Source organism: Elaeis guineensis, chromosome 14 (assembly GCF_000442705.2).
Source record: "Elaeis guineensis isolate ETL-2024a chromosome 14, EG11, whole genome shotgun sequence".
In the NCBI taxonomy this organism is placed as follows: domain Eukaryota; kingdom Viridiplantae; phylum Streptophyta; class Magnoliopsida; order Arecales; family Arecaceae; genus Elaeis; species Elaeis guineensis.
This window is the reverse complement of record NC_026006.2, coordinates 60,288,236-60,304,095: the sequence shown is the minus strand read 5'-3', so window position 1 is coordinate 60,304,095 and position 15,860 is coordinate 60,288,236. Positions and strand designations below refer to the sequence as shown.

Sequence of the window (15,860 nt, the reverse complement as noted above, 5' to 3'; positions counted from 1 at the left end):
ATTTTGGATTTGGGTGGAGTCCAAGTACGTGAACCTAAATCAACATGCCTAAACCATACTTTTGGGTCTCGCTGACTCTTTTCCTGCTTCAATTTGGTGGTTGGTTGCAGCTTGCAAGCTTGATAGCTGATCAGATTGGCATTGGGATCTCATTCTCAATTCGAGGCCAATGCTAATTAGCGGATTTGAATCTAGACCATATAATTTCCCTTCCAACCGGCAAACTTAATTGTATCCAAATGGTTTTATGCCTCCTCTATTTGAGGAGTAATCATGTTGTGACCTTGGAAAGGTGGTGGCTTTAATTCTAATTGCATCAGGTTATTTTAAATATCCTTCATTTTAAGATGAAAAGGTGACGAAGGAAGGAGATATAGAAGAACATCGAATACGAAAAGGATAAATTATAAAAACAAAAAAAAAAAGAGGAGCATCCCAACGAGAGAATGGAGAATATGGATAGAGAAAAGGAGGGAGGAGAGTGTCGGCTACGAATATTACACGCATGTGTGAACTTTAGGCTGATTACAAGCACCATTGAGTTGACCAATTTACTTCCTCTTTCTTTTCGTGACCCTCTAATCATATTCTCATTTTTTTAAAACCACACTCAACCCGCCGTTCTTGCCTTACTTTAATGCCTCCCCCTGATCACTATATTATGTTCTCTCCACCCCCTTTTCCCTTCCCATCTCCTTCCTCCTCATTCAAGTCCCATCCTGTCCTTAGTCTCAAGCTTCTCTCACCTTCCTCATCTACTACTCAATTCCCATAATTCAAAACCATCTCGGATTTATCTCGGTTTTCCCTTATATTGCTTTTTTGTAGACTGTTTTTTTTTTTTTTTTGGTGCAGAGAGAGGAGGATTACAGATGGCAGGCTGCAATGGAGAGCATATGGCTTCCCAAGAGGAAGAGGTAAGCTTCCTTTTTTTTTTTTTTTTTTTTTTTGAAAAGATAAGCCATATTTGTTTTTATGACTCTTGAATGCTATTCTAAAGGTTACTGGCTTCCTTATTGTTGATTCTATGAGATAGCTTATGGTTCTAAAAGTATCGTGGTTTTAAATTTTTTTACAGAAAACCAAACATGGTTTGCAATTACAATTATTCTGTTTATTATGTTTTGTTAATTCAAATTTTCAATCAAATAGCTTGATATGTCACAAAATGTGAGGTTTCCTTGCAAGTAATCAATTTGGGTAATTAATGTCGTTTCTTCAGATTTAGAAGGATAAGATGGTAACTATTTGATGATATAGAATTTACAATAATATGTGGCAAATGAAACAAGGAAGACACAAAGATCTATTCAAAGAAACAATTGCAATATGGGAGGATCGATCATAAGAAATTGCACTTAGAGGAATCACAAACCTAATTTGATGTGGTTCTGATTCCCTTAATAAAATGATGTGGCTCTTGGCTTAGCTTAGAATTCACTCGTAGGCGCATCCCTTTCTGTGAACAAAGGATCAGCCTTTTCAAAGTTTGTCTGCTGGTAGAAAAAGGGACACTATAATTGGATCATCGAAATGTTAGTTCTTTGATGGCTTGTGTTAGTTCATTAGGTTGCCATCATGAAAGGCTGTAAGTGACTAAATTAATGATTGTGAAAGTTCATGCCATTCATTGAAAGGTGGTCTTCACATCACTTAGTGCCTGAAATTTCCTCCTCTTTTTTTTTTTTTTGTGTTTTGTGTGTGTGTGTGTGTGACAAAGAAAGGATACCAGTGAGCGTAGCTCAATGGTCACCTGATTTGTTGAGAAATAAAGTCTGTACAAATGTGTTTGCGAATAAGAATTTTCAATCAGAATGAAAACTATTCAACCAGAGAAAGCAAAAAGCAGTGCCTGAGTCTACGGGATTTGGTGCTCTCAGAACTTTGTGCACTCAGCATGATCTTTCTCCAAAGAAATCATTCATGCTACACTATTTGTGGACGCATAATGGTAGGCTTAACAATCATAATGGAAGTCTAAGGGAGCCTTTGTGATAAATTCCAAAGTAGCCTCAACTTTTAGAACATTGGTCCACCACAAGAATCCTTGATAAGCTCTGACAAGACTTTTAACATCTTTGAATTATTGAATATGGCTGTACATTGTCAAATATTAGTGTAGCTATCCTTACATTGAGGGAGAATAAATTTGAATAACTGAGGTAAATGTCCTTCCAAATTTTCCCCTCCATTTATCTTAATAATATTTTGAGGACCATTTGTTCCAAATCAATCTCCTGTACTAAGGAGGAATGAAAGATCCACACAGGTATTAGTGGAAAATGCCTACTTGCTTTTTGTTACTTCATCTCACACCAATTGTCAAGTAAAGTTCTACAATAATGGGGAGTATGTGATGCACATGCATGCACATTGCTCATTCTAGAGTAACCACATGACCTGCTTTCCTTTTTTTTTTAGTGCTATATTATAATATTTGAATTCTAGATTAAAACCATGTAAATCTATGGCGACTCTATCAATATTAGAAGTTTTTACCTACCGCCAGTGTACCTGTTTCAGGTTTCTAAGAACAAGAAAACAACAATGTTTCACCTATATTTCGATAGTTTTACTTTCCTTGTTAGGTGACACATCCTCATCAAAACTGAGGGTGCATTATTTTGAATGAAAGAAACATATTACAAAGGTTGTCAAAGGGCTTCACCCTTGTCAAATCATAATCACCATCAACATTTCATCTTTTAAGACACTTAACTGTTCATTTCATCATCCTAAAGAAATTATTTAGAGGTGCACTTCCCATCTTTCTTTCAAAAAAGGACAAAAGAAAAGAAAAGAAAAGAAAAGAAAAGAGAACAAATTATTTATATATGATCAGGCTTATCTTCATTTTTGTGGTTTGAGGAGACAGTTATCTTTGTATTAGAATGATGAAAAGATAATTAAATGACATATTATGTAAAGCTTAATATTTTGCGCTACCTTTCTGCTTGTTTCTTGTTTGTCCTGATATTGATTCTTTTTCCTTTTAGTCTAAATCTTAACATGAGAATTTGGCAAGCTAAAGGATGGATCTAATAAACTCTATGATTTCTATTTTTGGTTGGTGAATTGTTGCTTCTAGGTGTTAAAATGTTTGCTTAATCCCAGGTATCACTGGAGAAAAAATATGGGGGAATTGTGCCAAAAAAGAAACCCTTGATATCAAAGGTGAGTTCCATTAGTTATAAATGTAGAATTCACATCAAGAATAGTGATTTGAAATCATACAGAGTTTCGCTCTGGTCTAACTCTCAAGTCTTGACTAATATAGAATCCAAGACTTTGATGGCTTTATAGTTCTGTGATTCCATCATGGCCTTGTAGAAGAAACCTCTAATTAAATCTCTGTTCCTGTTTATCATACTAAATGTTAGCCGTGTCAAAAGCTCTTTCCAACAAAATCATATAAGTTAGGCCACTTCCAATAATTTAATAAGACATTTGCCATTGGACCACATTGAATAGGCTCACAACAGGAACCTTCATGCCGCCTGCCATTTGTTAAGCTGTCTCCATGATTAACATGATGCATCCAAAGGTAGGAGAAGCCAATGGGGGATACACAAAGAAACTAACTCTGAATTCTGAAAGGGTGACCAGATGCTTTCTATATTTTTTCCATCTAAATTATTAATTTGTGCCTGGTATTTTGTTATAATTGTTTGCAGGACCATGAGAGAGCCTACTTTGATTCTGCTGACTGGGCACTTGGTAAGGTAAGCACAGTGTTACTTCCAGCATTGGCCCTATGTATGATGGCAAATCTAATATAAGATGGACCGAGTCATCTCAATGGAGAGATTGGAAGTAGCATGGCCAAGTCTAGCCTGATTGTTTGGCTACCATTGGTGACCATGGCATGTGCATTCTGTTCATAAAGATGTCTAATCCTAGCCAATCAAACAGTGGGTCGGACTTTGTTCATGATGGATATATAGTGTAGGCACTTGAGTACCCTTATATGAGCTTCAATAAACCTTAGGGGCATGAGTCTGATCCTTGATTGGTGATCCATGGACTGGCTCACCATCTTTATTCATAAAATATCCAAAGAAGTTTCAGTTAACTTATTAAAAAGTATAACTTCATTTTTGTTTTTATGATTTTTTATTTTAGCAAGGAGTCAACCTGAAAACAGGAACTGCCATTGAATCGCTGAAGCCCAAATTAAAGGTATGTAGATGTTTTTCCTTCTTATATGAACAAATAGTCAAGTACATAGTGTTAATTATATAGCATCAAGATTTTGTTAGCATCAAATTCAATCACAGTGCCAAAATAATTCATTTCTTCTCCTCATTTTCAAAATATTTACAATTAAATGGTGGTCCCTGCAGCGAACACCTCATCATGATCGACTCCCCCTCGAAACCCTAAGTGCACCTCTTCAGAGGAGAACATAGTAAGATTCCATTTTGTAGCATAGCTCGCTTTTTTTTTCTTTTTTTCTTGCTTCCTTAGATTCTAGAACAATTTTGATTGGCTAATTTCATTTCAAACAACATGTGTTTTAATATAATTGATTTGCAGGCTAAGTAGGTCCATTTAAGATTGAAGAGACTGCTGGTGTGTACAACTCTACAGAAGTCTATTCAAACGAGAAGGCATGCACTTTGTTCAAATGAGAAGGCATGGACTTAGTGCTAGGTTTGATGTATATATTTAGTCATTTAGATCATGGACTACTTGGTTGCTGCAGTCCTTGGGCTGATTCTAAACAGTTGACCTTATTCAAAAGAAATCCTGCATTTCAGTAAAGCTACTTTCTTTTATTATTTATGGTCGCTCAAGTCGAATGGCTACTTTTCTTGGTAATAATGTCTGAAGTATGTGCAACTACTTAGTTTTCAGTGGATCTCTCATTAGTTGACATTTTCATGGGAGGAAAATGAGCTTAGCAAGGACTAATATGATTCTGACAATCCGATAGCGGTATCAACTTTTGACTGCTAACTTATATTATGGCTAGGGGTTAATTAGGGTTTTATTTCAAGTCTGCAATATGAAATACTAACTGGCATTTACTTCTGGGCTGATTGTCCACTGTCCTTTGGAGTCCTTTCATGCTTCCATTTCATTGTTTCCCATGCAATGGAGCTGCCTGGACCTTGATGCTTCTCCTCAAACATAAGCAAGAAGCAAAAGAAAATAGGGATCAGGCCTTCGAAGAAATATGGAAAGGAATGAGGATAAGAATAGGAGGAAAATATGAATTTTGATAATTTCTACTCAAAGCAGAAATTGTTGATTTCCTGCTTTTATGATCTTTTCAAGATTTCATGATAGAACTAAACATCCCATATTATAAAGTCATGGTTAATAATTTTAAAGTATAAAAGTATCATGATCTTTTGGTACACGCAAACACACTCTCTGATACATGTAAGGGATGCATCCTTTGAGGAAAATAAAAGGAAGGCATCGATCTGGAGCCATTTTTAAGAGCACGATTTGTCTCATACCTGCTAGCAAATGCAAGTAAACACAATGCATGTCTCTCTAGCCAAAAAAACATGGTTTCTAGTGGCCCCTTATAAATTGCAAAATTTCATCCAAAATATGACAATGGTGCAACCAAATTTCATGCTCTATTGCTCCTATATATGTCACATATTCTACTTGCTACAAACAACAATCATTCCTAATCCCCTTAATCTTAGAATCTATAGCATCCTCTTTCTATAAATTGTTCATCTTTCTCTTACCAGAGTATCACAAGTTTGCACAGAAGTAAACTCCTTTCTCATTATGCTGCATTTCTTGGTTGGTGCAAGCAATCCGTTCAGTGAGCCTTGACTTACCCCAAAATTTACATCCAATTATCATGCTTTACCAGCAAATGGATTAAGAAAAAATAAGAAGTTAATAATAGTATAAGAGTACCCAAGCTTTCAAACCAAGCCTAACCTTCTTTCTTTCCTTCAAGCCAAAAACAGATTCACTAAACTTAAAAACATATTTTTGAAACCTGCAATTATGTCCTCAACTATAAGAGGCCAAGAAGCACCGGATGCCAAGAATGAACTCCCAAAACTCTAAGAGCTCTAAAAGTAACTATTTACAAAAACAATTGCTAGGATAATTTTTCCAACCGAAACCATTGGATAATCTTTGCGAGAGCCATTTCAACACAGAAAACAAACCCCACCAAACTGTTGGGTTAAGTTGAGTTATGGTTAACCTAAACCCGGTTAACTCCCCCACCCCTCCCCCATCAACACAGAAAAGAAAGGGCACATGCACACATGTACGGCACGTGCTAGTTGATGCTGGAAGATAAGTACAAGGAGAAGGCATCCAAATGGAAAGACAAAACTGAAGGGTGTAAGAGAATGCCTTTTCCTTTACGAAGGACTCTATTATTATTGCTATCTTTCTGTTTCTATGTGCCTTTCAGATAAAGGAGGGCTGCCGTTAGAGGTGGTGAAGGCCCAGCCCAAACACACTTTATGGTGTTACCGTCTCTCCTCGAAGGTGAGAGGGGCTCAAAGATGGTTATTAGCATAGAAGTTTTCATGCTCTAATCATTGAGAGGTGAACAGTGCTGCAGACTGGGAGTTTCTTTTGTGACCAACCTCTCTGATGCCATTATTTAGGATTTGGCTTCAGATACGAGATATTTTGTATGCTGATGCTAGTGGTTGTATTTATTCCAGGATTGTATAATTATATGCCTAACTTGGCTGGAAAAAAAAAATGGCCCGGTCCAAAGAGCTGTGTGCTTTAAATGCCCTAGAAATGGGGAGCTCCACCATGCGAGACCAGGTCACATGCCCACATTAACCAACATGGCATGCAAATGCCATGGCAGAACAGCTTGTTTGCTGCTGGTTGGAGGTGGTCTCATTTTGTGCTGGGAGGAGGACAGGCCACGTCCCAACACAACCCCAGCACTCCTTGAATGAGGCCAGATTGCGAGTGGTGAGTGGAGGACACTCACTGCTTAGTTGGTCTAGAACTCTTAGATGGTTCAAATGATATAATGAGGCTATATTTTCCTCAATCTGCAAACCGACCAACCAAGATTCACATGTTATGTACTACAATGAATTTTTTTAATTTTTTGACAAAGAAAAGGTGGTAAAACTTTCTAGTTACTATGAGTCATGCTTGCTTTTCAGTTTTTGCTTGTACAAAATCAAAACATCATGAATAATCCAGTCATTCTTTATGTACTACGTAAAAACTAATCAACTTTGGTACTTGGTAGCTTGTAAGAAGAGATGTTTTTGTGTATTTGATATTAGAAAATGCATGTAGGATTCCAGTGTCTGATCCACCGAAGGATGTTGCTGTTTTGAGCCTGCTAAAACAGACAAGTAGATTAATGCCACACTCTATAGTTGATGTGACTCCACAGTCCATATACTATTAACTAGTTCTTGTAGCATAGGAAATAGCAAGGAAGGACTGCTAACGTAGTATAAGAGTACTGGTGCATGACTTAATTGCCTTGTAAATCTCAGCTTTTCTTTTCTTGGCTATTGGTAGGTCATGATAACTCCATCAAGATATCCTCTGTCTGATCCCTTTATGCTTATGAGCATATACATGGCAACATGAAAATTTTGGATATGTGGAATGCAACATAACCAAGATAAATCTTTGAGTAAAACATATCACTGCTACATGTATAAATCGTCGAGTATCAGATGTTTAATATAATTATCGGAGAGAAAAAGGTTGGATAACAAATTGAGTTCCAACTGGTGGTTAAGTGCAACAAGTGGTAAAATGACCACAGAGAGATCAAACTATCTTGGATTTTAGGGCAAGCACACACTGAGGGTACCCTTGCCCATTTAGAAGAGGATGGTCCACCATCATATAAAAGGGGAGAGGGTCCATCATCATATGGCAACCGGAGGCCGTGATTGATAATTTCTCCTAAAGAAGTGGGAGTCTGAAGTAGAAGTTTTGTGATCAGAAGGATAACTCCAAAAGCGAAAGCCTCCAACCCTTTACATTGCCATGGAGATGGAAGTAAAGCAATGACACCATGTGCCCTGCGAAATGGCGGCCATTGGTGTCCCAATAGTTAGACAATTTCCTACTACTCATGCTGCAAGACTAATCTTCCAATACCATGCCAAGATAGACATGTAAGAGAAGCCGCAATTTGTTTACTACTTTGGACAAATGTCGATCTCTCTGTGGTATTGGTTGGAAGCATTTTACAATGGAATTTGTAGGCATTGTAATATGGGCATTGTCAAAGGAGCAGCCCACCAAACAACTCATGTGGCAGACCATCAATTAGTTAGGGAGAAAGGAAAGCTAGAGAAAGGCTGGCTGGCTTTGATAAAGAGAATATATATATATATATGGATAGGGCTCAAATGCTAATGTTTCACACATTCTTGTGAGAATAACAATTCACAGCTTGGTCTGTCACCTGTGAAGAGTGGTTGCATTGATGCCATGTTAACTGCTGTAGCTACTCGTTTGACACAAACTCACTGGTCCCTCCCACTGGTACACTTATCCAACTTCAATATTGTTGTTCTTGCGTCACCTTTCTCACCTAGTTACATGCTCAAAAGGCTACCTTCTTTCCAAAAAAAGAAAAAGAAATCACAGAGAGAGAGAGAGAGAGAAGGTGGGGGGTGGAGGAAGTGGGGTGGGCGTGCAAGCTAGGCTACAGAGATTTTGCTCATAAGGAATTAATAATGCAAGTACTGATTCAAGCCTTGTGAAGTAAGCTAGAAAAGTTACACCAAAAAAAAAAAAAAAAAGCAAGCCAGAAAATTCATATGGGTTGCTTGGTGCCTTCTGTTGTACACTGAATTTTTTTACCAGGAGTATACTCCTCCACATGTGCAAGTAAAAAATAAAACTATCAGAATCTTTGTTTCTTTCTTTTTTTAAAAAAAATTGTTGGAAGCCTTGCATGAAATAGGTAGGTGATATTTGCTCAAGGAAATTAGGTGGGTAATATGCCCAATTCAGAAACAAAATTTTTAGTGAGTTTGCAACAGATCCTAGAGATTTGACATGGGATAAAGAAATATTGAAGAACTGACGAGAAGATAGGATGCATGATCAAATTGTCTTTCCATAGATCATTGATGAACCAGAAATTCTAGGGTTGCAAAGATTGGGTTATGCTTGAGTCGGAATAATGAAGGCGAAAAGTCTAAGATTCTGATTGCAAGTGGCTGACAAATTTGCTGTGGGATGGACGGCATTGAGAAGTATAGAACAATAATTACTGTTATATTCTACTGAGGCATTTGGGCAAAGTGCGCTGACCGTCAAATGTTCCAAGGACAATACCTCACGCTGGGTGGAGGTGATGGGTTGGTACGACTGGGCAGTAGACCTCAACAATTGACGCCGTCTGTGGGAACCCGTCCCCTACCTGCGTAGTAGACTTCCCTTGCTGGGGGCTCTGTTGTGGGATGGCATCGGGGACATTGAGCCCGAAAGTCCCATATCGGATACAATCAATGGACTCTACTGCTTAAGTACTACCAGCCTCCCTCTCCCACGTGAGGCGCCTTTTGTGGGGCAAAACCGTGCGGGGCGAGGTGCTGACCGGGTCAAAGGCCCGGGCTCCGTTCCAGAGCGGACAATACCTCACGCTGGGTGGAGGTGATGGGTTGGTACGACTGGGCAGTAGATCTCAACACTGCCTAATGTGGATATGTAGTTTGGAATGTAATATCAAGTTCAAGGTAATTTACAAACAAATTAGTGCATAAAATGCACTCGAGAATTCCAATCTGATTGAAGTAGATCTTACACTTGAAACATGGGCATACAGAGTACAGGTTGACTGCATAAGTATTGTTTCACAGAGAGAAATGATGAGGTTACTTGTTTTATGGCACCACATACTAGATACATATATCTTCATTCCTCTTCCTATTTTAATAATATCTTATTGATTCTGATGCCACATCACGGCAATAGTAGATGCAAAATAGGTAGTACAACTAGATTTCCTAGTTGCTAAAGGTGCTCTTCTAAAAATTCTTTCTAATATTACTGTATATTTGATTTTAGCTTATTTACTTAATCATCTTAGCTTCTCAATGTTGGTAAAAGAACAACCAAAATCAACTGTTTTACTTGTTCCTTGGCTAAGTATGATGGTAGAGGAAAATTACCCCTTGCCTATTGTTATTTATTTACCATTTTGGTACAACCTTGCATATGTGAAAAACTGACATTTATGTCTTCCTTTTATAGCAGTTGAGCCCAACCAAGTTTCAATGAAACCACATGAGCGCCGACATGGCAGGATAGCATAAATGACACATAGGGCTCCTCTACTATTTAGCCAACCATTTTGTAGACCCGCAATAACAATCAAACAACACAAATAGCTTATATCCATCTTACAATCTACAACAATCATCATCATACTGCATCTGCATTTATTTGTGCAATCAATTCTATAATTTCCACCACACCAATATCTCATCTTCCATTATTATCATGGTGGCATTATTTACAATCAAATTATTTGAACCACCTATTAACATCCTAACCTAATATTAGCCTCTTGAAGTCAATAGAGATATCACCGACCCGTCCTATGATGTTGAACACCACATGTTTTTTGTTTTTGATCTATCTACAACTGCATTTATGAGGCCATGAAGAGCTGAACACTAGAAAAGAGCTATTACATCAACTCTCTGTAACGTAGGAAAACATCACCATGACGAGAAGGCAAAGTAGTGTATACTTGGGATATTTTTGAACCATAGAAGACTGGATATGACTAAATTTTGAATCCTCTGTCACTCCTATTCCAAGGCAAATAAAACAAAAGCTCAAAAACAAGAAATCATATATGTATGATCTGTTTCGAAACTATATATATATATATATATATGAGCTCCTGCAACAGTCATCTAAGTTTGAACTTATCAAAGATGGTGGTGGAAAGTTAAACCTAGCAACCCTAGCCAACTTGTTATTAATTTCGGTAAGAATGCCAACTTGTTGCTGGTAGTTCAGGACCAGTTCTAGACTTCTAGATCATTAGTCCATGGCACTTGTACCTTTTGTTGGTAAACTATAGCATTTGTACCCTAATCCCTATTACTAGACTTACCTGGATCCCTTGGTGGTGGTGGTCCCCATAACAAACCACCACAGCCCACCAGCTGTCATCCACGTGGAGCATTAATGATGTGGCAAGCACAGCATGAGCTTGGGCCCCACCTAACACGCACGAGATCTGATGACCTGTCCCCCCTTCTCCTACCTTTGAGGGACAGTTAGAGGACAGCCCCCCAATAAATAGCCCTCCGAAATTTCGGTGTGTCACTCAAAACAGCAAACACATTTCCATCAGATCAAAAGCCGTTCGATCATCTGAATCTCTGCTCTCTCGCACACCCGAAAGCCTAAACAACGTGTTTGTTGTTGAGAACGAAACGGCGAGAGCTGAGCCCATAAAGGCAGAGTCCCTGACGTTACGGGCCCCACTGGTCGTATCTTATTAAAATGTACCACATTAAGAGGCGGGGGTAAAAAGGGAATAAAATATTTATTAAGGCAAAGTAGAGAAAGTGGCAGGATGCTTGTGGCTAAGCCGGCTGTCTTCAATAAATACACCTCCCAAGGCATTAACTACCACCCCCATCCACCACCCAAACTCCCAAAATACTCCTACATCAAAGTGCGGGTTCATCAAATGAACGGTTCTGATCGGTGAACCAGAGGGCATTTTGGGAAATGAGATGGAGCCGTATTAAATAAGGGGCTCTTTTCTTCACTTACTACGCTAGCGATCGCTCTCGGTTTCTTTTTTTCTCCGCTGTTGTTACCCGTGATTTGAGAGCGGTGACCACCGTTGAGCGCCGTGGCTTTTTACCGCGTGGGCCCCGTCGGGCTCTCTTTATTTTATATCGCTATCCCTCGCTTTATTTTTTTTTTTAGCTTGCGGAGGTCGGGTATGGGAGAGGCATCTCGCCAGCGAGGAAGTCCAAGGATCGAAGCTTTCTCCGGAAGGAAAGGAGCAGTCAAAGATAGCGTTTTCCTCTCTTTTTCTGCGATCTTTGAGGGAGTTCGGGGCTCGCCTTATTAATGCCTCAGAGTGCGAGCGAGGGAGGGGTGAGATCTTAGAGGTGTGGGGATTTTTCCCCCGGTCTTCGGGGTTCTTCCCTCGTTCTAGCTTTGTTCTTGTGTTTTTGTATTGGAGGGGAGGGAAGGTGATGCGTTGGAGACAATGTCGGGTTCGCCTTCCTTGTCCGCAGAGAAGAAGCGCTGGTGGCTGAGCAATAGGAAGGTGGGTGGAAGGTTTCATCTTTCTCTCGGTTTTTTTTGGGGATTTGGTTGGAAGCTTTGGGATGGGGTTTGGGCCATTGGTCTCGTTTTCTTCTCTCTCTCTCTCTCTCTCTCTCTGTTTTTTTTTTTTGATGAGTTTAGATTCCAGGAATGGTGCTTGGTAACACACTTTGGAGTTTCCTATTGGGTTTTGCTATTGGGTGAATGGAAGCTGCTATATTAGAGGTTTCTGTTTGGGTTTGGAATAGCCTCTGTTTTGTTTTGGTTTGGCTTCAGCCACTATTTCTATCAACAGAATAGGAGGACACCTGCTGTTTTCCCCGTTGTTTCTTAACGAACTTACTGCATTTCTGTTCAAATTTTTACCGCAATGATTTTATATTTCTGGAATTTTTTCAGAGAACAAATACAAAGCACAAAGGAGAAGTTTATCGCCATTAACTTCTTTCATTCTCTCATATGAAGCCATAGAAGCAGAGTAATTTCTTAATCTCATCAAAAAGGACATCAAAAACTCTTCTGCATCTATCTCGTCTAAAATATAGGTGGAAGGAAAAGAAATCCAGACGTCAAAATTTCATTTTTTTGTCATTGTCACCACCAATCCAACCACATTTTTCCTTCACTCTTTTTTTTAATCGTTTTAATTGCTTATATTTTCAGTAAAGTCCGAACTTACTCTGTTTTGATCCACATTTCTTTAAAAAACTCGTAGTTTTTGGTAAATCCTGTTCATCGAATTCCCATCTCCATGTTTTTTCTTTGTGTTCTGTGAATACCGTGAATCAAAATCTTTTTTTTTTTTTTGTTAATTTCCCATTCAACTGTTAAACTCCCTCAGATCGTCGACAAGTACGTCCGAGACGCCCGATCCCTCATCGCGACGCAGGAGCCGTCCGATGTCTCGGCCGCCGTGGCCCTCCTCGACGCCGCCCTCGCCCTCTCCCCGCGCCTCGAGGTGGCGCTCGAGCTCAAGGCTCGCTCCCTCCTCTTCCTCCGCCGCTACCGGGAGGTGGCGGACATGCTCCAGGACTACATCCCTAGCTACAAGGTGGCCCCCGACTCCTCCTCCTCCTCCCTCGGCTCCTCGGCCGTCGACCACTCCACCTCGCAAACCCTCTCCCGCGAGCGCGCCAATCTCCTCTCCCCCGACCGCGAGCGCTCCGACGGCGGTCGCTCGTTCCGCTGCTTCTCCATCTCCGATCTCAAGCGCAAGTTCCTCGCTAGCCTCTCCAAGAGCTGCGAGAAGGAAGACCAGTGGAGGTAAACTCACCACCCCTTAATTCATTTTGCTTAAAGCGGTAACTGGATCCAAGTTCCAAGTTACTCTCTTCGCTTATCTGGTCCACTGGTAATTAGGTCAACCTAGACTTAAAACCTACAATTTATTAATTTCTCTTAAAAAGATTAATTATTCTTACTAGTTATCACCAAATCTCCAATTTTTTAATTTTTAAAAAATAAAGAACATATGATGGTGGTTGGAATCTTGGAAATTAGGGGGAGAGAAATCGTCATGGGGAGAGAGATCGTCATGGACAATTTTATGGGTTACAACAGAATCCAACGCCAAGCCTATGCTGGATTTGCTGACCACAAAATAAAAGGAGCCGTTAAATAATCTGCTAAAATATCAAATTATCTTTTATACTATAATTGTAGTAAAAGGGCACTACAGTCATTTAGACCAGGACATTTGTCACATCCCATCCATAATTTTGACCTCTTCCTCACATGAAGAAAGCATCAGCCATCCTTACTCGGCTTCTCACTGAACCGACCGGTCCAATCGAACTGCATGGGCTTTTTTCGGTTCGTGGGTATATAAGCATCGACGGTGAGCTCACCTCTTCTTCTATGTTTTTGCCTCCAGGTATTTGGTTTTGGGCCAAGCCTGCTGCCATTTGGGCCTAATGGAAGATGCGATGGTCCTCCTCCAGACCGGTCGCCGCCTCGCCTCCGCCGCCTTCCGTCGCGAGAGCGTTTGCTGGTCCGACGACAGCTTCACCTTCTCCACCGCCGGCGCCGCCTCCTCCTCCGCCAACCCTCCTGGACCTCCCACTGCTCCACCGTCCGAGTCCGAGTCCGCCTCCCACCTTTTGACTCATATCAAGCTCCTCCTCCGCCGCCGCGCCGCCGCGCTGGCCGCCCTCGACGCCGGAATCCCCGCCGAGGCCATCCGCCACTTCTCCAAGATCCTCGACAGCCGCCGCGGCGTCCCCCACGCGTTCGCCGGCGCCTGCTTCATCGGCCGCGCCGCCGCCTACCGCGCCGCCGGCCGCCTCGCCGAGGCCATCGCCGACTGCAACCGCGCTCTCGCCCTCGACCTGACGTCCATCCCGGCCCTCCGTGCCCGCGCCGACCTCTTCGAGGCTGTCCGCTCTCTCCCCGATTGCCTCCGCGACCTCGACCATCTCAAGCTCCTCTACGATTCCATTCTCCGGGACCGCAAGCTCCCGGGTCCACCGTGGAGGCCCCACCATGATGTGCGGTACCGCGACGTCCCAGCCAGCCACCGGGCTCTCAATGCTCGAATCCACCAGCTCCGAGCTCGGGTGGCGGCGGGGGAAGTCTCCGATGTGGACTACTACGCCTTAATTGGCGTCCGGCGGGGTTGCACCCGATCGGAATTGGAGCGTGCCCACCTGTTACTCTCATTGAAACACAAGCCCGATAAGGCGGGGGCGTTCGTCGATCGGTTGGAGTTTGCCGACGACCACCGGGATTTGGATGCAGTGAGGGACCAGTCTAGGATGTCGGCATTGATACTCTACAGGCTGTTGCAAAAGGGGTACGCTAGAATTATGGCGGCGGTGATGGATGAAGAGGCCAACGAGAAGCAGAGGGCGAAGGAGGCGGCGACGGCGGCCGCGGCGGCAGCGGCAGCGACTGCCGTGGCGGTTCAAGCAGCAGCAGCGACAGCAGGGGTGCTGGGGTCCGAGAAGGCGAAGGTGGACAGGGTTTTGGGGTCGAAGGGGTGCGGGGTCCGTGGGGAGAAGTCGGCGGCGGTGTCGGCGTTCCAAGGGGTGTTCTGCCGGGACTTGGCGGTGGTGGGGAGCTTGCTGTCGCAAGTGGGTCTCAATAGGGCGATCCCGGTGAAGTATGAGGCGCTGAGCTGCTGAAGGATGTGGGGGATGGCGCCATGGCGGGAAGGGAGCAGAGGGGAATGGATTTAGAATGGTTGTGGGGGGGATGGAAGGGAAATTTTGTCCAAGTCTATTGTTGTTACAGTGCAGCTAGCTTTCTTTGGTTTCTGTAGTTAGTTTTGCTCTTCTTCTGTCTATGGATTCTATTGTTGCCATAATCTCTCAGTGCATGTACAGTGAAGGTCTCTATGAATGTCCAGCCTCCATGGCGTACTATGTTGTTAGAAATATTAATGCTTTGTTGATATCTGGTACAAATATTGCATGGTTGTAAGGGTGGTAAATGGGGATGGGAAAAGTAGCACAGAAGCTCTTCACGTTTAGCAATTCGTTTTCTTCTTCGTTTTCTTCTTCGTTAAGCAATGGGATGAATTACAATTATCCATGTCTAATTCCCAGTGGAAAATCGTTAAAAGACTTGAACCTAGAAATGCTTTTTGTTTGGAGGTGTGTGATCATAGG

General features: G+C 41.7%; 2 protein-coding genes across 2 annotated transcripts; both read left to right on the top strand.

Annotated features, from left to right (window-relative positions):
* The first annotated feature begins 464 nt into the window (after positions 1-464).
* On the top strand, positions 465-4,770 carry LOC105057534 (uncharacterized). Its single transcript, XM_019854814.2, has 6 exons — positions 465-917; positions 3,115-3,174; positions 3,675-3,722; positions 4,123-4,179; positions 4,344-4,408; positions 4,537-4,770. Coding segments are annotated over exons 1-6 (276 nt in total). The 5' UTR covers positions 465-872; the 3' UTR covers positions 4,538-4,770.
* Positions 4,771-11,913: 7,143 nt separating this feature from the next.
* Positions 11,914-15,643, top strand: LOC105057403 (uncharacterized). Its single transcript, XM_010940003.4, has 3 exons — positions 11,914-12,253; positions 13,094-13,515; positions 14,126-15,643. The coding sequence occupies exons 1-3, from the start codon at positions 12,194-12,196 to the stop codon at positions 15,372-15,374; spliced, it is 1,731 nt and encodes a 576-aa protein (XP_010938305.2). The 5' UTR covers positions 11,914-12,193; the 3' UTR covers positions 15,375-15,643.
* The last annotated feature ends 217 nt before the right edge of the window (positions 15,644-15,860 follow it).